Source organism: Ailuropoda melanoleuca, chromosome 8 (assembly GCF_002007445.2).
Source record: "Ailuropoda melanoleuca isolate Jingjing chromosome 8, ASM200744v2, whole genome shotgun sequence".
Lineage (NCBI taxonomy): Eukaryota > Metazoa > Chordata > Mammalia > Carnivora > Ursidae > Ailuropoda > Ailuropoda melanoleuca.
In genome coordinates, this window is record NC_048225.1 from 84966113 (window position 1) to 84992901 (window position 26789).

The 26789-nt window shown below is 41.0% G+C and overlaps 1 protein-coding gene across 2 annotated transcripts in view; it reads left to right on the forward strand.

Annotated features, from left to right (window-relative positions):
• Positions 1-26789, forward strand: part of NIBAN1 (niban apoptosis regulator 1) — a 167016-nt gene that overhangs the window by 67642 nt on the left and 72585 nt on the right. For both annotated transcript variants that reach the window (XM_034666805.1, XM_034666806.1), the window contains exons 2-5: positions 540-670; positions 3434-3565; positions 7688-7802; positions 13159-13326. In XM_034666805.1, coding sequence (XP_034522696.1) covers positions 540-670; positions 3434-3565; positions 7688-7802; positions 13159-13326 — 546 coding nt within the window. The remainder of the gene's footprint in view (positions 1-539; positions 671-3433; positions 3566-7687; positions 7803-13158; positions 13327-26789) is intronic.

Sequence of the window (26789 nt, forward strand, 5' to 3'; positions counted from 1 at the left end):
GAGTCATACAAAAAATTTACCCAGAAAGATAAGGGCAGAACTAGAAGAAACAGTTGGTTGATTTTATTCAGGGCTGCGGGTCAGCAAGATGAAGTGGAGCCTCAGGGATCTGAAGACACACAGAATGATGTGTGTGTGAGTTGGAATGGAGGACCCTGGGATTATTGTGTAGGAGTTGGATGACTGGACGTAGAGGGGGATGAAGAGCAAGTTGAAGTGGAGAACCGGGTAAGGTAGATGGTAGTTGTAGAAGGATTTAGAAGAATGGCTGGGTTTATGGGCTTGGCAATGCATTGCTGATGTAAGATGAAGAAAGTTTCTATCGGTTACTGGATGGATGGTCCTTAGGGACAGCGGAGTCTCTCAGGATGATGTCAAGGGGGAGGGAGAGATAAAGGCACGTATGGCATGTTACAAAGTTCTCAGGGAATGTGAACTCATAACAAATCCCTGGGAAACAGTGGTATTAGTGGGGTAGATATGTGTCTATTCTATAAGAGATGGTGCATTTCTAATTTCTAATTTTCATGTTTTTCTAGGGAAAACTGAGGCTACTATCAAAAACTTCAGTCCCTACTACAATCGCCAGTACTCTGTGGCTTTCTGCAATCACGTACGCAGTGAAGTAGAACAGCAAAGAGATTTAACGTCACAATTTTTGAAGACCAAGGTAACCCACGGACCTTTGGTTGACAATTTCTCCCACTGGAAAATGCTTTATAACTCTTCATATTTCTGAAGTAAACAGTAATTTACATGGCAGTTTTTTAAAAATCCATCCTCAAATCATTTCCTGGTCAAAAAATTGTATCTGCCTAGAAGTTAGAGTGTATGGTTTCTTGTTAATGGTGTAATCCATATAGAAAGAAAACTAGTGTGATTCAATTTTATTGTTTTTCCCACACTGATGCTTTAATATCAGGAAATTTGACTTGCTGTAGTGAAGTTCAGTTTTAAAAAAAGTCATAATTTTAGTGCCTCCTATTATGGGCATTTTGTTTTGGTCATTGATCAAATATGATTTTTTTCTTCAAATCCCCTGACTTATTCTTTCTCCTTTCCTCCATGATAATAATTACCCAGAACCTCAACAAATATTCATTGATACCTACTACGTGTCAGGCCCTATTCCAAGAACTGGGGATCAAGACAAATTCTCTGCTTTCCTGTGTATATTCAAAAATAGGAGACAGACAGTAAACAAATGAAGAAACAAATACTGGGTGACATCAGATCATAATAAATGCTCAAAGAAAAATAAAGCAGGACTCTTATTTTAAAGAAAATGATCAGAGAAACCCTCTGTGAAGATGAAATTTGAGCAGGAACTGGAGTGAAGTAAGAGTAGGCTGTGCGAATATCTGCGGGATATGGAGCAGTAAGTGCAAAGGCCCTGCAGCAGTCATAAGCACATCAGGAAGGCTATGTGCTGAGAGCCGTGTGAGCAAGGGAGAAGGGAGGATAAATGACCACAGAGTGAAAGGGAAGGACCAGGCCATGGAGGAGCTGTAGACCGTGATAACAGTCTTTATTTGTAAATGTGAATATAAGTTATTGGAGGATATCAAATACAGAGTACCTTGCAATTTCCCATGATCTCTCTAGCTTCTCTATAGTGAATAGACCACGATGAGGAATAAGAGTGGAACTTGGAGACGGGTGAGGAGGACATGTAGCAGTGCAAGAGAAGAAGGGTGAAGGCAAGTTGGGTTAGGGTGGTGATGGTAGCAGTTGTGAGGAAAGGTCCAAGTCAAGATGGACTTGAGATAGAGCTGCTGGAACTTGCTGATGGTTGGATAGGACGTTACAGAAGAAGAGAGAAAATCAGGGATGACGTCTTGTTTTTTAGCCAAAGCAAATAAGTACATGGAGTTACGTTTTACTCAGAAGGAAGAGTCAGGGGTGAATGGGAATCACGAGTTCCCTTTCGGGCACGTGAGTTTGAGATGCTTATTCGACCTATACCTGTGGAAATATTGAACAGATAATTAGTTGACATTTGGAGACCAGGAAAAGGAGAAGGATCCAGCGAGATGGATTGATAAGAAATAGCTTTGCAGGAGGAGAAAATCAAGAAAGAGGAATGTGCCAGAAGGCAAATAAAGAAGGGCTTACAAGAGGGAGGAAGTGATAAATGGGTCAGATACTGCTCAGAGAGGTTAAGTTGACCGACCGATTTAGCAGCATGGGTGTGTGGGGATAACTGAGTGTCATTCCCATAAAACAGTAGTTCTCACAATGTAGGGAGCTTGTTAAAAATGCAAAGTTTGACCCACACCCCCAGAGATTCTGATATAGTAAGTCTAGGGTAAGGCCACATTTTTAACAAGCGTGTCAGTTGATTTGAGTGGCCCAGGTTAAAAAAAAATGCTGCACATAAAACTATAAAGTTCAGCCTCTATATGGGTTCAGTCTCATTTAAAGAGAAGAGTGACATCCTCTCTTACCTGTTAATGAGGCAAGATAGAAAACTGCCTCTTTATCTGTCAGGACAGAATAAATTCGAAAGGCAATTTAGTTCATCCCTTAGCCAATTCTTAAAAAGATTAGCGTATCTGTCTCCTCCGTATGGTTCATGTAAATTTTGCTTGAAAGTGGAGGGATACGTTTCTAAAAGCACTTTGATTTTTTTAATGAAGGGAAAAGAGATGTAAACTCAGTGACACATGGAAGACAGGAGGCCCATTCCTGTATTTTGAGATAATACAGGGATTTTACCATGAGACAGGATGGGAGTTATTCCTTACACAGTTAGCCCAAAGGGAGACCTGACTAAGAATCTAGCAGAGACTTTCTGTAGCACATGTGTCATCAGGGTTAAGGAGAAATCCTCAAACTTTTACTTAAGTAGAAAAGTAGAACTGGAGTTTGCCTGTTGGCCTGTTTGTTCTTCAACCAGAGGGCAGGCATAGTCTCCTTGAGGAGCATGCTCATGGGGCAAGGGTTTATGGTTTGGATCCCCAGGGCTTTTGGATCTGGAAAGACCACTGAACACTGACCCTCAAGGCTGTACCTGAAAGTATGGCGTATAGGGGAGCAGCCTATTAATTCTCCTGTTTTCAGGCATATTCAAGGTCTTGGCGTATACAGCCACAACTTACACTTAACTACCTCTTCCAGAGTTTATCAAGGATCATTAAGTGACATGTATACAGGGCACAACCTTATTACTACAATCCCTTCTACCATCTGCTTCTCTTCTTGTAACATCATGGAGGGAAATGGAAGTCACAAATGTATCAATAAGACAAATTTGCATTTGGTCAGAGGGAGCGGAAAGGGGAAGTATGGAGGGAGGTGAGGGAAGCAACAAGTTATCCAGGATCTCAGCGTAAGATAGGTTTTGAAAACTTGAACTCCCATGGATAGACTTAGTGATAGCATGCTATGTTATCTTTTGTTGTCATGATTAATGATATTCACCTTCTTTAAGCCACCATTGGAGCCTGGAACTGTTCTGTATGAAGCTGAACTATCACAGTTTGCTGAAGACATAAAGAAATGGAAGGAGCGGTACATTGTGGTTAAAAATGATTTTGCTGTGGAGAGCTATGAGAACAAAGAGGTAAGATGTTTCCTTGTATGTACTGGTTCTTGCAACATTCTTCAACATTGGCTGGGTTGATTGACATGCCCTCTCCTTTGAGAGCGATTCCTTCAATAAGCACTCACTCATGCAGCTACTCACTTCAGTGAACATGTTTACTGAATGACCATTATATGCCAAGTGTTATAGAAGGTTCTGAGCCTCTAACAGCAGGTGAAACAGATGCTTGCAGTCCAGCAGGCAAGATAGACTTGGAACAAGGAATTGCAAGTGAGTGTGAAAATAGGTTACAACGAGTGGCCAGTGCAGGAACCTTTCCTAAAATCATTCAGCTTCAAGGTCCTTTTCAGTCACTGCCCTGATATCTCTCCTCTTGGCTCAATGTCTCCATGTCTTCCTCCTGGTAAGCCTCCTATGTGACAGGCGGCTGAGGAGTTACTTAATAAGACTATGACTGCATTTGTGTGGGTTCCTAGGAATTCAGACATTTCAAGACTTTATTCCACTTATGGATTTTTTTTCATTTAACTTTTTCCTGGTTATCACATTATTTTTCTGTAAAATAATTAGATGACTATCTATTATAATCTGTCTGCAAACCATGGAGAAAATGAGGTCATGTATAAAGTACCTAGCACCTGGGAGGACTTCAGTTCTTGTTGGTTCTCATTTCTCTCCTTACACGGGGAAGTCATTTGGTCTAGAGGAAAGAACACTGGGCAGTGAATTGGGAAAACGAAAGTTTAGGTTAGGCCTTAGTTACACTAGAGAGTCAGGCCGAATGATGCCACTGGTTCCTTCCAGATCTTGCACTGTACACGTTTTTAGTCTACATAGACCCTCCATCTCCTTTTGGAGCCTACTGTGGATCAGTTAAATGTAGTACCAGGTTCAAAACTCTGCTTTCTTGATTCTGGTTTAAAAACAGTCAGGACAACCTCCATGGATACTCTGAGTAATACCTCTGATGCTAAACCGTTAGGAAGAGGCTTCAGAGTGACAAGTCAATGCGTTTCCATTTCTGATGGGAAATAGAAATAAAACACAGTTTGAATTTATTCCACAGGCTACCAGGCAATGTCCAAATGCTCTCTTAGGTAGTCTTGTTCTTTTCAACATTCATTAAGCTAATCTCTTCTCTGCTTATCTGTATTAGGACTTTATTTAACATTTGATTTGCTCTCAGAAGCAAATTATCAATGCATTACATACAATAATGATAATAATAATAAATCACCTCGGGGGCACCTGGGTGGCTCAGTCAGTTAAGCATCTGACTTCTGCTCAGATCACGACCCCAGGGTCCTGGGATGGAGTCACATGTTGGGCTCCCTCTCCCTCTGCTCCTTCTCCCACTCGTGTTCTCTCTCTGTCAAATAAATAAAAAAATAATCTTTAAAAAATGAAATAAATCAGCTCATATTTTGTATGGCACATTACAGTGTTCTTTCAGGGAAGCTTGAGAAGAGGCAGTAGAGCATAATGGTTAATATGTGCTTTGAATCACACCTTTGCCAGTTACTAGATATGTGTCCTCGCATAAGTTATAAACCTCCTTGAGCCTCTGTTTTCTCATCCGTACAATGGTGCACATGATCCATCCCTTCGTGGCCATGTTGTTGTAAGGATTAAGCAAATGAATATATTTAAGCACTTAGCGTTTGGCCAACCGCTGGCAGAGCCTCCTGTACAGCCATTACAGTGTGACCACTGCTAACTGATTGAGGGGAAACACTCATAGAGCTTGCTCTAGGATTTATTAGGGTTTTCACCACATTTGGCACTAACTGAACTTTTAATTTTGAATCAGATTGTGGTGTTTTTCCCCTTCTTTTCATTTTTTCAAGCTTGCTCCTTCAACTGCAATTTATGGACTATATTGCTTTCTTTGCTTTGCTCATCATTTTTAAATAAACTTGTTCAGGTTGTTAAGATATGGTCACTGAATTTGGTAATAACTACATATTTTTTAAAAACCTGGAAATTTTACAGGGATGTCTGGTGGGGCACCTCAGGGGTGCTTCGGTCAGTTAAAAACTTGGAAATTTTTTTTTAAGTGCCCATGCAGTTTGCTATAATTCCTCAAAGTTTTCATAGTATCCTGTTTTTTTAGTTTATAGAAGGGCATGTTTTATGACACCTAAGAGTCATATATTAAGTACCTATAAGTTGCTTATTATTTCTTTGAAAGTCTGGTTTTGGCAGGTAATTAAGCAGGAAAAACGAATTGTTCTCATTCAATAACCATGCCCTACTTCCTGTACACTTTCTGGACAGACACAGATATGAATCCAAGATTTGTTACCAACTCACTACTGGGCCATTGACAAGTTCTTTGAGCTTCATTTTTCTCATTTATAAAATGGAGAAAATAACTAATTCATAGTGCTGTTTTGAGGATTAAATAACATAATGTTTATAAAAGTCCAGATTGGGGCCCCCGTTAGAACAAATAATGCAGTTCAGTCTTGAGGCAGGTCTGAGCTCAACTGCTCCTAGACTTTGTCAGAGTCACAACTTCACATTCTTCTCTGTTGTGCTCTGGGTCCCGCATGTGCATAAGCAGTTCAGTAGTTGTTCCTACAAATGTGAAACAACAGGGGCGCCTGGATGGCTTGGTTGAACATCTGCCTTCGGCTCAGGTCATGGTCCCAGGGTCCTGGGATGAGTCCCCGATAGGGCTCCCTGCTCAGCGAGGAGCCTGCTTCTCCCTCTCCCTCTGCCCTACTTGTGATCTTTTTTCTCTCTCATACTATATCTCTCTCTCAAATTAAAAAAAAAAAAAATCTTAAAAAAACAAAACAAATGGAAAACAACCTTCTTAAATATGCAAGAATTTGTTTTGGGGTTCCTGGGTGGTTCAGTCAGTTAAACGTCTGCCTTCGGCTCAGGTCATTGTCCCAGGTCCTGGGTTCACGCCCTGTGTCGGGATCCCTGCTCGGTGGGGAGTCTGCTTCTCCCTCTGCTCCGCCCCACTCCCTACTCTCTCTCTCTCCCCCCCTAAAAAAATAAAATCTTAAAAAAATTTTTTTTTAAATAATTTGTTTTGCTTGGGACTCTTCATTCAATGTCTTATTGATTGAGAATGTGTTATTGTTATTGTGATTTTGTTGCCATGATCAACATTATTTTAGTTTTCCCCAAGAGCATACTTAAGATTTTGGGTTGTACAGTTTCCTGGTTTCGATTCTCAATTTGCGTTGAGGCTGCTATTCTCAAAATTTTGCCTTGACCTAAGCCCTCCCATCAGAGGCACTAGTTACATTTTACCTTATCTGTTTGTCCTCATGAGTGGGTCCGATGCACAAACTGCAAGTCTCTGTACCTTTTTTTTTTTTAAGATTCCATTTATTTATTTGAGAGAGAGAGACAGAAATAGTGAGTGAGAGGACAAGCAGGGGACAGGCAGAGGGAGAAGCAGACTCTCCCCTGAGTAGAGAGCCCAACGCAGGGCTCGATCCCAGGACTCCGGGATCATAACCTGAGCCCAAGGCAGCCGCTAAACCGACTGAGCCCCCAGGTGCCCCTCTCTGCCTCTCTTTTACATTTCCCAAAGAGTAGGGCCTTTTGTCTGCTGGGAAGAATTTGTTCTCATGTCATGATGTTGCATTTCCATCCCAGATCAGTTTACTGCAAAATGGTCTCAGGCGGCGTCATGTCTTATCATGGCAACATTTTTTTGTTTTGGGTGAAAACCCATGGCAACCATCATTTCAGTTATATGTCCCCCATGTCATTCGTCATCTGTCCCCAAGCCTTTTGTGCAGTGAGTGTCTGTATGCATCATCACCCTTGTGGTTATGAGAATGATTCAGGTGCTAGCGTCTGAAATGGTAAGTGTGGTGCAGGATTCTAGAAGTTACCAAGATGATGTTTTCCCCACAGGAGAAACATATCTAGAATGAGTCTCCTAAGATTAAGGACCCTGATTTACCATGTTGTGACCATCACTAAAGTACCTTGCAAGTCACAGGTCCACGAAACATATTTTTAAAATATGTGGCTCTTTCTCAGAGACGTAGTGTAGGAATCATTATCTCTAAGTGTGTGTGCCTGTGTCTTTTTCTAATATTCCTGGTATTTTCCAAAAATCCAAATAGGGGAAAAAAAAATCACCTATTTATGCCTTTTTCTCTCCAGGCCTATCAGAGGGGAGCGGCTCCTAAAAGCCGAATTCTTCCAGCTGGTGGCAAGGTGTTAACCTCAGAAGATGAATATAATCTGTTATCTGATCGGTTTTTCCCAGACCCTATTGGTGAGTCACTGAGCATTCTTTCTCAAGGCAAAATTCCTACACTTGCTTTGTTTCGCTGGACCAGTGGTTCTCAATGGGGGGGAGGGGATTTCACTCTGTAGGGACAGTTGGCAGCGTCTGGAGACATTTTTGGTTGTCACTACTAGGGAGTCTGGTGCAACAAGCATTTAGTGGGGAGAGGGCAGCATGCTGTACTGCACAGGACAGCCCTTGACAATGAAGTATCTGCCAGAAAACATTCAGAGTTGAATAGTCGCTAAACTTGAGAAACTTTGGGCTAGCCACACATTCTCTGTAGACACATGGAAGATGTAATTTCTCTAATTTGGGTAAACATTTTACCACTTCTGCTATTTTAAATCAACATTCAGTAATACACAAGTCAGACACTGTGTTTCTATCTTATGGAAAATGTACGATTCATTTGTCGGGCATCTTGAGGCTTCGAAATATATGCCAGCTTTCATTGCATCACATAGGGCAGCAAAAACAAATAGGTAGGGCCCTATTTCTGTGAAATACACAATGCCACCTTTAAGCAAGCAAGTCCGGACCTGAATATTATTTTTTATAATTTTAGGATGGTATGCAATAAAATATCCTGAATTGACAAAATACTTTAAACAAGCATTACAGTCGCTCATAGCTACCGTCAATATAGTGTTGCATTAATCTGTAAGTAATAACTGTAATAACTGATTGTTGTCATGGAAAGAGTATTGAACTCTAAATTTAGAGGCTGGATTTTTATCTAGTTCCGTGACACTTATCAATGTTTTCCCTAGCCATTGTTGAGCTTCTCTGGTTTCTGATTCTCCAATTCTAGGCCCTTGAACTTAAAAATCTAGAAGGAGCTTTCCAGCTCTAACATTCTTGGATTCTCATTTATTCCATTTTTTGCATGTAGAGAAAGTGATGGATAATATAGAGACCAAATAGCGCGTTTCATAGAGATTCATGAACTGTGGGTAATAACTGCATCTAGCTTTGTGTAAATGATACCACACAGTAATTACTTGGTTTCTTGAAGAGAACCCTGGTTCTTATTAATGGGCATAATCATATCATTAGAATTTATGGAGAAAAATATAATCCTTTTATCAATTGTTATTTTGGTGTAGAATGCTTAGCGTAGTGTTTTTAATAGCACTATTATAGGATTAGTACATGGACCATAAACCTAGGTTAACAAACTATTACTAAGTAATTCAAGCTAAAACAACACTTTATGTGCACTATATATATTATTATATTTTCTTTCAACATCTAGTTGTATGTCATCTTGGCTCTAGAGCTGCCGCTAGAAATGGGAATGCCAACTTGATGACTCTTCGGAATTTCTCCAGTAGAACTTTTCTTTTCTTTCTTTTTTTTTTTTTTTAAAGATTTTTTCTTTATTTGACAGAGATAGAGACAGCCAGCGAGAGAGGGAACACAAGCAGGGGGAGTGGGAGAGGANAAAGATTTTTTTCTTTATTTGACAGAGATAGAGACAGCCAGCGAGAGAGGGAACACAAGCAGGGGGAGTGGGAGAGGAAGAAGCAGGCTCATAGCAGAGGAGCCTGATGTGGGGCTCGATCCCATAACGCCAGGATCACGCCCTGAGCCCAAGGCAGACGCTTAACCGCTGTGCCACCCAGGCGCCCCTCCAGTAGAACTTTTCAATGAAATCAGTCAGAATAGACAATACATTATTGGTTTATTGGTGAAATCATATCAGAAGGAATGAATAGGAATAAAAAACACAAGGCCTGTGTGACTAAGGCCATTTGACCCAAGGCTTCAGACTGGGGTATTTCAATGACTTTTTTTATTGTATGGAGTGGCCCTCTGAGTTTTAAAAATAGAATATTCTACAGTAGATCATTTGTGATATCTTTGTAACTCAAGTCAGAAAAAATGCAGATTAATGGCATCTGGAAAATCATTGTAAAATGTTAAATGAGAGATAACTAAAGGCTAAGAAGAATGAATTTTATGGGGCTTGAAGCTTTTAAATGCAAAGGGTCAGTGTTGCTTTTGAGTTGTTTGGACAAAACTGTGACATCTTGGAAAGGGCGAGGGGAATTGTATCATGAAGCCATGTTGACCAGGAAGACTTACTGTGTGATACTAACTTGTTGCTGCAAACAACAAAAGACTCAAATACATAAGGCTTAATTTTTTGCTAAAAATATTTTGGATGTTACAAGTCCCGGCTGGCATGGCAGTTCCATAAATGTCAGGAACTCTTTCTAGCTTTGTCTCCCTGTATCTCTAGGTTGTGGCCCTTTCTGATACAGTCTAGGAGGGCTGTTGGAGAGTCAGTCATGCTTTTCTCATTCCAGACAGCAGGCAGGAGAAAAAGAGATGGAGGTGGGGGCGTTCCCTCTTTTAAGGATCCTTCCAGGAAGTTTCACTGCCCCTCCCATTTCTATCCTATTGACCAGAACTTAGTGGCTGGGCCCCACCACGCTGCAATGGAAGCTGGAAATGTAGTCTTTATCTTACACAGTCACTTACTCAACTGAAAACTGGGGATTTTATAACCAAGAAAGAAGGGGAAAATCGATAATGCTGTAGTTTTGGAATGTTGGTGAAGTCTGGAGCCAACGGCCAAGAAAGAATTCTTGAGACCTCTTTGGTGTAACAAGGCGATTTTATTAAAGCGTGGGGATGGCCGTGGATGGCCAGCTGGTGGGCCGAAAGAGCTGCTGCCCTGGGGTTGTGAGGAATGGCTGATTATATACTTGGGAGGTGGGGGGCTTAAGGACAAAGGGAGGTGTCCAAAAGGACTTTCACATGCTAAAGAAGACTTCAGGATACTGGAGGCCTGGCTATTGTCAGGCTAACAGTTTTTCCTTCTAGTAAGGCATTAACATTAAGACATTTGGAAGCTTCCTGGAGGAATGTTATAGTCTGCCCATCTCAGGTCTTTGTCAATGGACTGCGGGTCATAAATAAATTTAATTTTGTTTACGTTCCCTTTTTTTTGTTTTTTTAATTTATTCTACATTTTTTCATTGTTTTTTACCTCAATTTCTGGTTTATCTTTATTATTTCCTTTTATTTATTTTTTATTTTTTAATTAAAAAAATTTTTTTATTATATTATGTTAGTCACCATACAGTACATCCCTGGTTTTTTATGTAAAGTTCGATGATTCATTAGTTGCGTATAACACCCAGTGCACCATGCAATACGTGCCCTCCTTACTACCCATCACAGGCCTATCCCATTCCCCCACCCCCCTCCCCTCTGAAGCCCTCAGTTTTATGTTCACTTCTGCCTCAGTTTCCCACATCACTCATGGAAGAGAGGGTGATGTTAAGGCTCCAGGAAACTGAGTTATGGGTCTCTGGAAGTTAGGCTATTGATAAGAATGCTTTTTCCCTGTAAATCACTAAGACATTGGTAACCTGATGGAGACTCTCGTCCTGCAGGACTGTGAGCTCTGTCAGTTTACTGTCTGTTTCTTCCCTTCCCTTAGGTTTAGGGCAGCTAGGACTACCTGAGGAATGGGGGTGGGGGGGCAGTTTGCTTGATCCTCAGCTTGCTTCTGCTCCCTCATCAGATAATGCGTTAAAATTAGAGGTCTGTGCTACCAAATTTAATCACTGATGCATTCTTTTGTTCATTTATACAGTGATTCATTCTTGTATTATGTGCTAGGTAGTTTGTGAGGTACTGAGTGCGCCAAAGTTTGTGTTTCTAGTGCATTCTACTTTGTTACCTTCAGGTTTCAAGACATTGAAACAGAATCCCATATATGCCCCAGGAAATCTATTTTTTATTTATCAAATCTTGATTTATTAATTTGCCAGTAGCAAGGCTCTGTTCTGGAGTCTCCCATGTGGCTCTGATCCATCGCTGGATATGTCTAGCGCTTTCAGTGGCCTCTGAGAGGGTCCTTTTGTCCTTCCCTTCCCTGCAATGGTGCCCATTTTATGTAAGTAGAGAGCACAGAGCTAAGAAGCTGGGGATCATTTAGCCAAGCATAACATTATGTATCTGGAATTCATGGAAGGGAATAAAATTTAGGTAGGGATCTGAATACTAGCATGGTTTGACATGAGTTTCTTAGGATTGATTTTGAGGTAAGTGGTAAAAGTCCATTGTTTAAAGCTTTTAAGATTTCCTAGGACAACATAGCACGTTTGCTCGACGAACTGTAGTTGAATATCTAGTCGGTTCTATGGCTGTGCTAAGGGATGAGCATACAAAGGTATGTAAGGTGCGGTTTCCATCCTGTTAGAGCTCCAGGGCACTGGTACTGCTTCCTGGAGAGGAGAACTGTGTGAGAACCAGTGGGGAGCTCATCTCACTCTGTGCCCTCCACCCTACCTGTCGGTGCCAAACATGAAAAACGATCTCTACAATATTTAGGGAGAACAAGGTAGGGAGCACCCAACCCTGTCCCTAGGGGCATGGGGAGGTGCCAACAGAGGCACCCCAGAGGAGCGGCTTTTGAACGGACTTTTGAAGGATGAATGAGAATCTTCTAGGAGAAAGTATGGTGGAAAGACTAGAGGTAGCCGTAATAGGACCTGCAGAAACAACATTCCATATCACGGAATGGATGACCACGCCAAAGGAGAGCAGAGACTAGTCAAAATGGACAGAACAGGATGAACACCAACACTTCACTTGGGGATGGAGAGAAGGGGCAGAGGAACCGACAAAGCTGACCAGGAAGAAACAATTTTTAAAAAGCACAAAGGATACCAGGAGAGAGGTGATCCTACAGGTCAAGGGGAGAAAATGTTTTCAAGAGGGAAGAGTTAGTTAGCAGCAACAGATGCTTCAGATCGGGTTAAACGTCTTAGATAATGGGGGGAAAAGGGCTTAGGTAATGAAGAAGAAGCCACAGTTTGGCAGTTAGGACAACATCAGTGACCTCAGCCATCGGGTTTCGGGACTGGTGGCGCAGGAACCAGACTGAGGCAGGAAAAAGCAAGCGTTGGGTTGGTAGCGACAGGGAGGAGTGGGGGGGGGGCGCAAGGCAGAGAGCGGCCCGCTGGAATGGGAGCCTCCAGGGATGGGAGGGTGAGCCTGAAGAGGGCCAGCGGGGACACCCAGACTCTGTTTGCGGATCCCTGATATGAGGAAGTTGAGAAAGATGATGTCTGGTGGCCTTGGCTGTCCCCTGTCAGGGAGGGGGCGAGGCCACCTGCTGGAGTGAGACAGTTACCTGTGGAGGGAGGGAGTGAGAGGAGCTTGAACTGCCATTTCCCACCGTCCTGGGAAGACACCTCATCTCACCTTTCTGTCCCATGGCCTGTCCCCAAAGAGCTAGCTGCCCTCACAGCCTGAAATAAGTATTTTACATAAAAGGTGCACGTTTGAAAATGTCTTTGTGCTTTCCACATTGCCTCAGCCTCCAGTGAGAAGGAGACCGCTCAGCCCTTCGTGGTCCTGCCCAAGGAGTTCCCGGTGTACCTGTGGCAGCCGTTCCTCAGACACGGCTACTTCTCCTTCCACGAGGCCGCCGACCAGAGGAAGTTCAGCGCGCTCCTGAGTGACTGCATCAGACACGTGAACCACGGTAGGACCTGGCGCCCCCACACGCCCCGTGGGGCTGCTTTGCTCAGGGGGCCTGGGCAGTCGCCTGAAGAACGGTTCCTAGAAAGGGCTGCCCTTGGAAGGAGGGGAAGCACCGTGAAGCAGGAGTTCGTCGGCAGGAGCGAGGTCACGCTCCGCTTGTCGGGTTTGGTCTGGGCGGCCTCGGAGAAACAATGTGGGGCATTACCCCACGGCAGGTGCGAGCCATACTCATGCGTATCATTCTGTGCATAATCCAACCTCTTCCTTTTTCTTGATGTTTCTTATGGAAACGACAGCAAGAACGTGCCAGCTGTCCCTGGCAAATTTAGTCCTTACGACATTTCTTGGTTTCCTCACCTTTATTTCTGAATGACTTGTGCAACACTTTATGGTACGTAACATCACTGGGCGAACTTCTTGAACCCGGATCTTTTGGGGCCCCCACCATCAGGTGTTCTCATTCACTGGGTCTCTGGTGGAGCCCCATGTTGCTTTTCTAACAAGTTTTTCATTGCAGTATGGGAGGTTTTGATGAATTGACGTGAATGCTGGTTTTTCTGGAATCCACGAAGTTTTTGGTTTCAGATGATTAAGCTCTTTGTTCTTTGGAAAGGCAGTCGTTAGTCAAATATCACTGAGGGCTTACTCTGTGCCTGCCTCGGTTGGTATTAGGAACAGAGTAACGAACCACGCAAAGTCCCTCTCTCTGAGTCTTCATTCAAACAGAATGAGGGACAACACGAGATAACTTGATAGTTCTCAAAGTTAACGTGTCGCGGGGTAACTAGAAGTGACTACATGGTGAAGAATGGAGTTCAGGACTTTAGGCTTGTCAGAGGAGGCCTCTTTGAGCAGGTGACATGTGAGGGGAGTCACCTTCCCCATCGGTGCCTTTTTTTCCTAATAAGGCTAATGTCACTGTATCTTTAAAATTCTGAGGTTTCCCTGAGAATGTCAGTCCCAAAGAGCAGGAGTTGCTAAGTGATGTGTGTCGATCTGTTCTTGATTTTAGCTTGTGTATTGATAGGAAGCTCATGGGAAAATATAATGTCACTCCGTTTTGCTATAGCAACTCTGGGTAACATGGGTCATAACATTGGCTCGTAACTAGTTAGGGACTTTATAAAAATGATACCCTTATTAATAACTTGCCTTGTGGTTTGGATGTTCTAGACACAAAGAATTGCCCAGCATTGCCTGTTCCGTCTAGCTCATTTTTCAATACACTTACACCTCTGTGTGCAGGGCCTGGGTCTAGTACCAACATGCCGTTGGCACTGAACACAAGAACCATGAAGTTTCCCTAAGCAGAGAATGTTCTCTGCCTAGCCAGATGGGACTTGCTTCATTCCGCCTTCCATGTACATAATAGGAAATTCCCTGGGGAGTTTCTGGATGTTATGTAGCCTGCATTCAGATTCCATTTATGGAAGATTTCAGTCAATTCGAAACCTTACTCCGCTCTCCAGTGTTATCAAAAGCACTAAGATAATGAGGTCTGGTCACGTTGCTCTCACTTTGTGTCACATTCCTCTGTCCAGAAACCACTTTTCCTCACTGCGGCTTTGTGCAGACTTGATGGGATGTGGCGTAACTTCCAGTAGCTCCAGGCAGAACCAAAGACCCTCCAAACATTGTAAGGAACAGTCCTTGACCGCCTCGGGTCCTTCCCTTGCCGCCAGTCTTTCTGTGTTTCTGACCGCACACTGTACCACCCGCCTTTACTGACTCACTTTCGTTATTTCTACCTCTACCCGGTATTCATTGTATGATTTTGAGTAAACCTGTAAGACGTTTATGAACAGTGAACCATGACTTTTTCCCCATAATTACCAGACGAGTCTAGAAATAGAGGTAAAATTAGGGCTCAGGAAAATAGAGTAGGGCTGTCAGCCTGCTTTCACTGCTCCAGTGGCCCTCAAGCCACAACCCACACCTGTTGAGTACTAGCATATCCCAGCAGCTGATGCCAGGCCACTCACTCACAGGTCCTTGGGGGTCTTTTCAGCTTTATTGAGATATAATTATATCAGTCAAAGCTGTGTCGCATTCTAATTTGATGTACGTATATATCATAAAATGGTCACCACAATAAGTTTAGTTAATATCCATCGCCTGGTAGAATTACAATTTTTTTCTCATGATGAGAAGCTTCAAGATCTACTCTCTTAGTGATTTTCAAATATGCAACACAGTATTGTTAACTATAGTCACCATGCTGTATGTGGCATCCCAGAATTTATTTATTTTATAACTGTAAGTTTATACCTTTGACCACCTTCATCCCATATCCCCACTCCCTACCTCCTGCCTCTGGCAGCCACCAATCTGATCCCTGTTTCTATGACTTTGAGATTTTTAGGGTTTTTTTTTAGATTCCCAATGGAAGTGAGATCATACAGTATTTGTCTTTCTGTGACATATTTTACTTAACATGATGCCCTCAAGGAATCTTTGAGGGAAGATCATTTCCTTGCCTTTGTGGTAAGTTCCACCAAGGATGTCTGTCACTGGGGGTTCCTAGGATACCTCTCCTCAGGCTCAAATCCCACCATAACTTGGCCCACTTGCCCCAGGAGTTCTGGGTTCAAATTGGTCCGGGTATGCTTATCCATTCATTCTGAATCCATAGCCACTTCTATTCCTCCTCATGGGGTGCATGTGTTTCCTATTTAACCCCAACAAAGGGCCTGATTGCACTCTGCTCTTGGACAATAAGACTATGTCCTAGGGCAGGTTAAGGCAAGTAGATGGCTCTCTGCTCCTTCCTTCAAGAGAGGGAGCTGCTTCTGGGCACCTCAAAGATTATTTACACTCCTAAGATACATAAAGGGGTGTGTGTGTGTGTGTGTGTTTTGGTTTGGTTTTGGCACTTCTTCATTGAGCAGGCATAAAAAAATTCCACAACTATTTAGCAGAACATGCTATTCCAACACACTGGACTGAATGTCAAGCCCATTACGTGATATGTGCCTACAGCAACTGCTGTCCTCTGTCCTTTTGGAATCACACTGCAATCCCTGCCCCAGTGAGGGAAGGCCAGGGTTCTAAATGTCCAGTGTTATAAAATGGGAATTATATAATGCCAAGGTATTTCAAGATAAACCTGTTGTCCAAAATTCAGTCTTATTCTTTAGAATTTTAGTTTGAAAAATCTGGTCATTGTAGTTACAGGGACATAGATAAAACTTTTAATAAATCAGAGAGTTGTACATATGCAACATGGAATAATGATCATTATCAACACAAGTCTGTCTTTTCAGCTCAGGGTAATCATTCCTTGGCATAGGAATTTGCAGGATGGGGAGAAAGTGTTTCTGGCAGGAAGAATAGGATATGTGGGGGCCAGGAAGAGAGTCAGAGCATGGATCATTAGGGAAACTGAAAGAATTTTGCGTGGCTGGTGCTTAGAGAGGAGAGAGGAGCCAAGTGGGGATGGGGAGATGGGCAGGATCCGAGCTCTAAAGGGCTTTGCAATGGATATTAAGGGATTTGCACTTTATTTTAACAGCAACAGGAAACTATTAAAAGGTTTTAAGCAGATAAGTGACTCAGTCATCTATTCATTTTAGAAAGGTCACACTTTCTAAGGCTGCTGTGTGGGCCAAGGACGGGAGGGTAGCATGCTGGGACACCAGGAGGCCACTGAGGAAGCTTTGGCAGGTACCAGGGGGTGGGAGTGTGCACCAGAGAGCTGATAATGGAGATGGCGAGAGGTGGCTGGATAAGAGAGAGAGCCAGGAAGTAGAATGAACAGAACTTGAGGTTAGATAGTGTGGAGAGTGAGGCAGTGGGAGGATTCCCGGCTGCTGCCGTTCTCTGGGTCGGGAACCTTGCGTGAAGAGGAGCAGGTGCCAAGGAAAGATGATGTGGTCACTGTTGTAGATGTCGAGTTGGAGAAGTCCGTGAACATCCAGGTGAGGAAGTCTCGTAGACAGACGCGTGGACAGGGCTGGAGACGGGAGGGCCCTCTGGAGGGGAGACCCAAGTGGGAAGTCAGCAGCCTGCAGGCCATTGTTAAGCTTTGGCTGGCTTTGTAGGAAGGCTGTAGTTTGCGAGCCCCTCAAGGGCAAATGGTTTTTTCTATGGATCCCCATTCCCAGCAATTGTCCAAGGGCCTGCTGCCAGGTAAAGGCTCCGTGAATCTCTCTACCTCCATCGTTGGCAGTTACAAATACACTCATGTGTGAAAAAGCATAGAACACGTATGTTGGTGCAGCTTAAAGATGTTTGTATATAAAATCTGCAAACACGTAAGGAAAACGAGTCGGTGCTTTTATGTCTGGTAAGTGCTAACTTACTCATTCACTACATGGATCTGTGATTTTCCTATTGAACTTTTAGGCAGCATGCTTGTCAGGAATATAGAACCTTTGTGAAATTCAGTGACTGTTACTCTCTCTGACTCACCCTCTTCATACAGATACCTCCTTAATTGGTAGTGTCTCTTCTGTGTTTTATTTCAACTTCGCTGCTACCAGCCTGCTTTGGGACTCATATAAAAAAAACATTCCCAGAGGCTTTTAGTTGTTCTTATTTTTTCCAATTACCGCCACCTCCTTCTACATGTAACAGTCAGATAAATCATCTGTAAGCACAATTTTTTATTAAAATCCTTCAGTGGCACTACCGTTGTCACAAAGATGAAACATTTCATTCCAAGGAGATTGGCTGTGCCTGATTTACTGTATTCTCAAGCTCAGGCCTCCTTTTTCCCAATCTTGCTGTCCTGCGCCTCCCGCCTTCTTTGAATAGGAGTGTTACTTGGACACCTTTGGCTTTGCATACACCTCCAATACCCACTCCTCCCTTCCACCTATTCAAATTCTGTCTTGCTCCTTTAAGAATCAGCTTCGGTCTGACCCCTGCCATGACGACCCCAGGGTTAACTTCTCCAGCACCTGTTATCTGTCCCACTGATTGGAAACTCTCCGTGGTCTGCCTTACATTATTCATTTTCATGTCTACTTGTCCTATTTCTCTTCCTCTATTTGAAGCCCCTCAAGGGAAATCGTATGTCACCCTTTGTATCCCCCTGCAGTGCTCAGACAAGTATCTTGTGTTTCATAAAATGGCTCAAGGACATTTGTGAATTAATAACTAACTGCTAAAGTAAAGCTGACCTCAGAATTGAAGCGCAGTTTGAGAGATAATCATTGTAAATGTGGCCTGGCCTACTTCATAAACACACGGACATGAATGAGGAAAGAGATTTGTCAGTACAGAACCTAAAGGGTTTGAGGAACAAAAGAGTCAGATGCTAGAAGACAGCTACTGCTTCAAGCATGGTGATTCTGGTAAGAAGGTGGAATGCTGGCCCCGTTGTATTGGATGGTCGTGCGCTAGCTTGAAGGACAGCCAGGACTGCCATTGAACAAATGCCGGTGTCCCCGTCATCATGTACACTAAGGAAGAGGGGACAGTAAAATATCCCGTGGCATGAGGGCATCTGGGTTGAAAAGATAGTTTAAAAGAAGAGCCCAGAGGATTTTGGAGAGAAGAACAAAATTATGTAAAGATGCTTTGCAAACCTCTGTTTCGAGTTGGGCTGTTCAATCACTTACGACAATAATGGCATCCAAGGGTGCCTGTGATGGAGTGAGTCAGGCTGACTGTGAAGCTGTCACAGTGATTAAACTTTAGAATCATTTGCTGTCAGGGTTGTATGCTTTGAGCTCTTATCCCAGAAATCCCATGTCAAATCAAACGCCTTTATTAGATTTGGTTTTGACACTTGCACATTTTAGGTGTTCAATAAATGTTGCTGAATTAAACTGAATTTTAAAACAGAAAAGGATCTTCTGATTCAAGTAGCTAGAGCAAACCCTCTTTGGTGTGTGTTTATTTGCACATGATGTGTTTAGATCTCAGATCTGTTTTCACTAACTTCTGCGTGAAGCAGATCTCGTCAGCCCATCACCACCTGTGAAACACGTTCATTACTTGAAGGACTCAGTGTTCTGATGTGAACATCAATCAAGTTTAACTGAAAATATACAATGTGTTTCATGTTCTTATATCTGAAAGTATACTTATGAATTTGTGGCACATGCTACATTTGCAGACACACCTGTCTATGAGTCAGAAAATTCTAACTATGCTTGGGCTCTTTTGGATGTTTTATTACAAAAGAATGTTCTGCTGGACATAGATAAATAAAAGTACAGTTTTTATAAACATCTCTTTGCATGCTTTTACTTCTAAAAAGCATTCTGCAGTGTACTTTTGTTGCAATGCACAAAAACCTCTATGCACTATAAAGAAAAATCCTTGCCAAATTATTGTTTAATCAGTCACTAGATACCAGTTTCCAGTTTTCACAGGACTGTCCCAAACAAAATTCTTTACAAGGATTCTCTCTGCGTGGAGACTACCTTCCTCTTGATTTAGTGTGTGCTCTTTGCCTCACACAGTTAATGCTCTACAAGTTATGAACATTTCTCTCTGTCCCTTTGTGAATATGCCATTTTCTCTTAAGGAGTTATCACGTCCCCCTTTCCGACGCTTGCTTACTGTTCATTAAAAGTTAACTTTGGAAGGGACCTTTAGCGGTCACCTATTCCAACCCCTCAGGGTTCATTTATGATAAAGGCTCAAATGGTGACTCACGTGCCCAAGGTCATAGCTGGTTAGTGGTAGAGGACTAGTTGTTCTAACACCTAGTCCTTGACATCTGTCATCTTTCAACACTACTTTTTAGAAGACTCTTTCATCTCTTGGTCACTTAAAACACAATACTATTAAATCAGACTATTTCTGTGATACATTTGCATGACCCAAAGTGAAGCAAACTCAGAGCTGTTCACTTAAGGTCATCTGAGACCTGGGTTATGTCTGGTTTCTTTTTTTTTTTTTTTTTAATTTTTTTTTAAAGATTTTATTTATTTATTCGACAGAGATAGAGACAGCCAGCGAGAGAGGGAACACAAGCAAGGGGAGTGGGAGAGGAAGAAGCAGGCTCATAGCGGAGGAGCCTGATGTGGGGCTCGATCCCATAATGCCGGGATCACGCCCTGAGCCAAAGGCAGACGCCCAACCGCTGTGCCACCCAGGTGCCCCCTATGTCTGGTTTCTTGATAAGCATCACTGTCTTGAATTTAACTCGATATTTTGCCACCTGCTAAACATGACCGTGTCTTTTAGCTAGCTATGCTCTGAAAATAAAATATTTGGCAATGTAGCTTGTTTACTGGTTAAATTTTGTGTATGGTAAAATGCAAGCTACATATGATTTTATACTGTTTAACTAAAAACTGATTTGTAATGGAAAATTATGGTGCTTGTGAAGACTTACGGTGGAATAGTCTAAAAATAATAGATCTAAAATAAGCCAGACAGAGGAAGACAAATACCACATGGCATCACTTATATGTGAAATCAAAAAAAAAAAAAAAAAAGCCAAACTCACAGAAACAGAGTAGAAGAGTGGTTGTCAGGGCCGGGGGGTCGGGGAGATAGGGAGAGGTTGGTAAAAGTGTACAGACTTTCAGCTGTCAGACGAATAAGGTTTAAGGATCTAATGTAAAACATGGTGACTGTAGTTGATAGCACTGTATCGTATCACTGAAATTTGCTAAAAAAAGTAGAATTTTAAGTGTTCTAATCTACCCCTGCCCACCAAAAGGTAAATACATGAAATGATAGCTGTGTTAATTAAAGACGGGGGAATATTTCCATATATATGTAATTATTTTATATATATGATTTCATTATATATAATATATATAGTCATTATATATATAATCTATATATATAATCACCAAGATGCACATTCTAGACATCTTATAATTTTATATGTCAGTTGTACCTGAAGAAAGCTGAAAAGCCAAAATAATAGATCTAAACAAGTTTTATTCATATTATTTTTACTTCTGGATATACTTAAATTACTCAAAGCTCTCAAAACAGTCTAAGAGTTGATCTTGAAAGAACACGTCTACATCAGAGAGTAGAGTCAATAGAAGTGTTTTCTCTCTGTCATTTAGCATTTATCACCACAGAGTACCTACAAATGTAGGCTTCCGTCCATTTGTTGCCTAAAGTTCTGTTGCCATGGAACCACTGTTGAATACTTCTTTTGGGCCTGTCCCACACATGCTATCACTTCAGTGAAACCACCGATTCTTGCCACCCCTCCCCCTTCCTACTTCCAATGAACCAAGTAGGTATTTTGGGATGGAGGTCTAAAAGTTGTGCTCTTGTGGTAGTTAAGGGTGACAAATTGGAACAATAATAAAGAAGATTAAACAAATAGAGAGTTGAAATCAATTCAAGCAAAGTTATTTGCCTGTGTTATTTTGATTGGATAAATTCCAAAGTTCCTGGACAGTTTTTGATGTTATTATGACCGACTTTGGCAAAAACTTGACTAACTTTCATGGTTTTTGTTTGCATGCTTGTGTTGATTTTTTTACTGGTGGATGGAATATGGTAAGATTGAAATGATACAGCAAATGAGATGACGGTTTTAATATGTGGTTGCAGAGTCAACGTTATGAAAGAACTCCATTTGGCATATATTCCTAGATTTCTTTTTAAAAATCTGCGCTCAGGAGGGTATAGAGAAAAGTCTCACCTCTTGTCATGGAATGGTGAGCCGCTGTCCTCCTTCCCACACTGTGAACAACTTTAGAACGTGTAAGATGGAAGAGAACCATGCTGGAAGCTGTCTGTAATTCATTCTTTTAGTTGGTTTGAGGTTTTAAAAATTAAATATTGAGTGGCTATAAAAGAATGCATATGAAGTATGTAGAAGGTTTAAAGAACATTACTGTCACTGTGTTAGTTCTTATGTGCCCCTCCCTCATCCTATTGCCCTCTTTTCCCTTTAAGAGAACACCATTCCGGATTTTGTATTTTGCTTTTCTTCATAGCTTTATCATGAGTGTTTAATCATTCTGCATGCTTTTAGACTTTATCCTATGGAACTGTATTACGTGCCTTCTTTCATGACCTCCCTTTTCAGTCTTTTACTCCAGTGATTCACCAGTGTTTTTGCTTATAGCTGTATTTCATTGCATATCGTTCCAAAATAAATATTCTATTGTATTAATAGACCATAATTTCTAATATGCATTTTACTGTTGATAGGCATTTGGGTTGTTTCCATTATTTATTCTGAACAGTGCTGCTGTGAACACTTTCTGTTTGTTGCTGGTTTATAGAAATTAATTTTGATTTGGTTTGCGAATATCTCAAGGAATGTTCACATCTATGTTGAGTGCATTTGGCCTGTAATTTTGCAATGACATTTTTAGATTTTGCCATCAAGGTTGTTTCTGTCTCTTAAAAGGAATTATGATGGAGTTCCCCCCCCTTTTTTCCTTTTCTATAATCTGAAATTGTTTGTGTAACACTGGAACTACTTGTATTTCTGATATTTGATGGAGCTTGTCTGTAAACCCATCTTAGGTTGGTGCTCCTTTTGAGGGAAAATTTTAAATTACTGACTTGGGTTTTTTTTGTTTTTTTGGGTTTTTTTTTTTTTAAAGATGTTATTTATTTATTTGACAGAGATAGAGACAGCCAGCGAGAGAGGGAACACAAGCAGGGGGAGTGGGAGAGGAAGAAGCAGGCTCATAGAGGAGGAGCCTGATGTGGGGCTCGATCCCATAACGCCGGGATCACGCCCTGAGCCGAAGCAGACGCTTAACCGCTGTGCCACCCAGGCGCCCCTGACTTGGGTTTTTAAACTGTTATAGGATTATTCAGTTTTATCCATTTTATTTATGTTTTAAAATTTAGTGGCATATAGTTATGCATAATATCCTCTTATTAATATATTCTCGATTTCCCATATGTTGTCTGTGGGGTCTGTAGTTGTTCCTTTTTTATTTCTAATATTGTTATTCTGTATCTCTTCTCTTTTTTTTCTTGGTCAGTTTCACTGGAAGTTTGTCAACTTTGTCAACTTTTTCAAAAAACCAAACTTGGATTTGGCAGACTATTGCATATTTGTTTTCTATTATGTGAATTTCTGATGTTATCTTTCTAATTGCCTTTTTTCTAGTTCCTCGGGCTTGATTTTGCTGGTTTGTTTTTTCCCCCCTTTCATCTCTCTAGGTAGATACTTAGCTCACTGTGATTGTTTTAAATTGATTGCAAATTCTTTGACACTTTTTCCTTCAGAAAAATGAAACCTAATTTTCCTTCTCTTTAATATGGGCCAGACTTGATGACTCACTTCTTACAAATAGAAGGTGGCAGAAGTAATATGTGGAGTTTCAAGAATAGGTCACAAAAAGAATAGCTTCTGCCTGGCTTTTTCTCTTTTGGATCACTCACTTNCTCACTGTGATTGTTTTAAATTGGTTGCAAATTCTTTGACACTTTTTCCTTCAGAAAAATGAAACCTAATTTTCCTTCTCTTTAATATGGGCCAGACTTGATGACTCACTTCTTACAAATAGAAGGTGGCAGAAGTAATATGTGGAGTTTCAAGAATAGGTCACAAAAAGAATAGCTTCTGCCTGGCTTTTTCTCTTTTGGATCACTCACTTGGGAGGAGCTAACCACCACCTAGTGAAAACACATGGCAGCCCTCTATGGAGGGCCATGTACATGAGAGAAACTGAGCCTTCCTGCCAACAGCCAACACCAACATGCCAGCCACGTGGGTGCTTCTGTTATAGTCAAGCCCTCACATGATTGTAGTTTTGGCCAAGGATGTGACTGCTACCTCAAGAAACACCTCAAGCCAGAACCACCCAGCCATAGGGTTTTCAAGTTCCTGACCCACAAAAACTATGAAAAAGGATAAATAAGTACCACGGTTGTAAGTCATTGGCTTTTAGAGTAATTTGTTATTATAGCAATAGAAAAACTAATATATCACTAATCATCATCCTTTCTTCTGCTCTAATATAAGCGTAAATGCTTTAAATTTCCCTCTGCATATCGTTTTAGCTTAATCCCACAAGTTTGGATGTGTAGTATTTTTCATTATCATTTTTGCAGCAATTTTCATGATCAGATTTAAATATTTTCTAATTTCCAGTATTATATTTTCTTTACATTATGAGTTACTTAGAACTGTATTTCTTAATTTCCAAATATATATTGTGTACTTATTATTGGCTTCTAGCTTAACTGCATTGTAGACAAAAAATATGGTCTATATGATAACCTTTAAAATGCGTTGCACCTTGCTTTATGGCCCTTTATGGGGTCTAGTGGGGGAGGGGGTCTGCAGCCTAAAAGCTCCTTGAATACTTGTATATGTGTGTGTCTATTAATTTAAGTGTGTCTTTGTGTCATTCCAGCCTGTTTTATGTTTACTGATTGATTGTTTTTTACTATGCTAAATTTATCCCTTACCAAAGAGGGGTCTGTTAAAATCTGCCACTATGATGATAGACTTTTTTCATTTCTATTAATTGTTGAATTATATTTTGTTACATATTTTATAACATATCCATGTTACTAGATGGATACTTGTTTAAAATTGTTTTATCTTCCTGTGAATTGAATCGTTTATCATTATGAAATGACCCATTTTATCTTTATTAATGCTATTTGCCTTCAAGTCTGTTCTGTTTGATTTTAATGTAGCAACACTAACACTCTTTTTTCAGGGCTTGCACAGAATATCCATTTAATAAAAAAATCTGACAATCTTTTAAATGGAGCATTTAGTTTGCTGGCATCTACTATGATTACTCATATTTTCGTTTTAAATCTCTCATATTTTGTGTTTTCTGTATATTCCACCTTTTCTGTTTCCTTTCCTCTACGTTCTTGCCTTCTTCCAAATTGATTATTACCACTGTGCAATAGAAATGTGCATATTCTGTTTCTGCCTTGTTAGCCTGCATAACTTCTCAAAAATTAATCAACATCCTTAACTTTCTGCCAAAAAAATACAGATAACTTAGAATGCTAACTCCTATAACATTTCCCCACTACCATTTACAGGTTCTCTTTGACTTGAATTTCAATGAAATCTTTTAATTGTAACCCTCCAAGGTATTATTATTGCTGTTTTATACAGTTTTAATGTTTACCACATCTTTACCTCTCTTTGCTCACAATTTCTTCTTGCATCTCAGACCTTCCATTTGGGAGCATTTTCTTTCTTCCTGAATTGTATCCTGTAGAATTTCCAGTTTTTGTTTATCAGAAAATGTCTTTATCTCATCCTTGTTCACAAAAGATATTTCACCACATATGAAATTCTGGGCTGATAGTCATTTTCTGTCACTATATCGAATATTTTATTCCACTGTCTTTTGGCTTTCATCTTTGAAGTTGAGAAATTTGTTGTTCTTTTGAAAGTAGTTTGATGTACTTCTCACTTTAAAAACACACACACACATATTTTCTTTGTTTCTGGTATTCTCCAGTTTCACAAAAATGTGTCATAGCTGTGGAGTTCCTATTTATTTAGAATACTTGAGATTTGTTGTTTTCCTGAATTTTTAGGTTATTATTTAATCAATTTTGGAAGATTCACAGCCATTATCTCTTTTGCTCCCTTGTTCGGTCTCTTCTCCTTTGGGAAATCTGATTAGATTCATATTATATATTCTTATTCTATCTTCTTCATCCCTTAACCTTTTATATTTTTCATCTTTTTTTTTCTGTTTCTTCCTGAACAGTTTCTATAGATCTCTCTTCTGTTATATTTAATCTCCTGCTACACTCAATGAGTTTTGCTTTTAATTGTCATATTTTTTCCATTTCTAGTGATTATTTCTGTTCTTTTTCTAATCTGAGCAGTCATTTGAAATCATCTCTTACTCTTTTCTCACACTGTCAATTCCTTCTCTTTTAAAAACATGTTAAACTGACTGTATTTTATATTCTGTGTTGCTAATTCCAATATCTGAGATGTTTGTGGGTTGAATTCTGTTATTTCTTATTTCTTTTTTTTTTTAAGATTTTATTTATTTATGTGACAGAGAGACAGCCAGCGAGAGAGGGAACACAGCAGGGGAGTGGGAGAGGAAGAAGCAGGCTCCCAGCTGAGGAGCCCAATGCGGGACTTGATCCCGCAACACCGGGATCACGCCCTGAGCAAAGGCAGACGCTTAACGACTGCGCCACCCAGGCACCCCTGCTATTTCTTATTTCTGCTTCTTCTCTCTCATGGTACCTTATTAACTGGTATGCTTTGTGATTTTTCATATAAGCTCGTATTTCGTTGAGGCCAGTTGAAAGTGAATTCCTCCAGAGAGGATTTGTGTTTCNCGGGACTTGATCCCGGAACACCGGGATCACGCCCTGAGCAAAGGCAGACGCTTAACGACTGCGCCACCCAGGCACCCCTGCTATTTCTTATTTCTGCTTCTTCTCTCTCATGGTACCTTATTAACTGGTATGCTTTGTGATTTTTCATATAAGCTCGTATTTCGTTGAGGCCAGTTGAAAGTGAATTCCTCCAGAGAGGATTTGTGTTTCTTCTTACCAGATGCTAGAGGGCACTGCCAGACATTTGGACCACTCAGTTAATGTGCATTTAGGCCA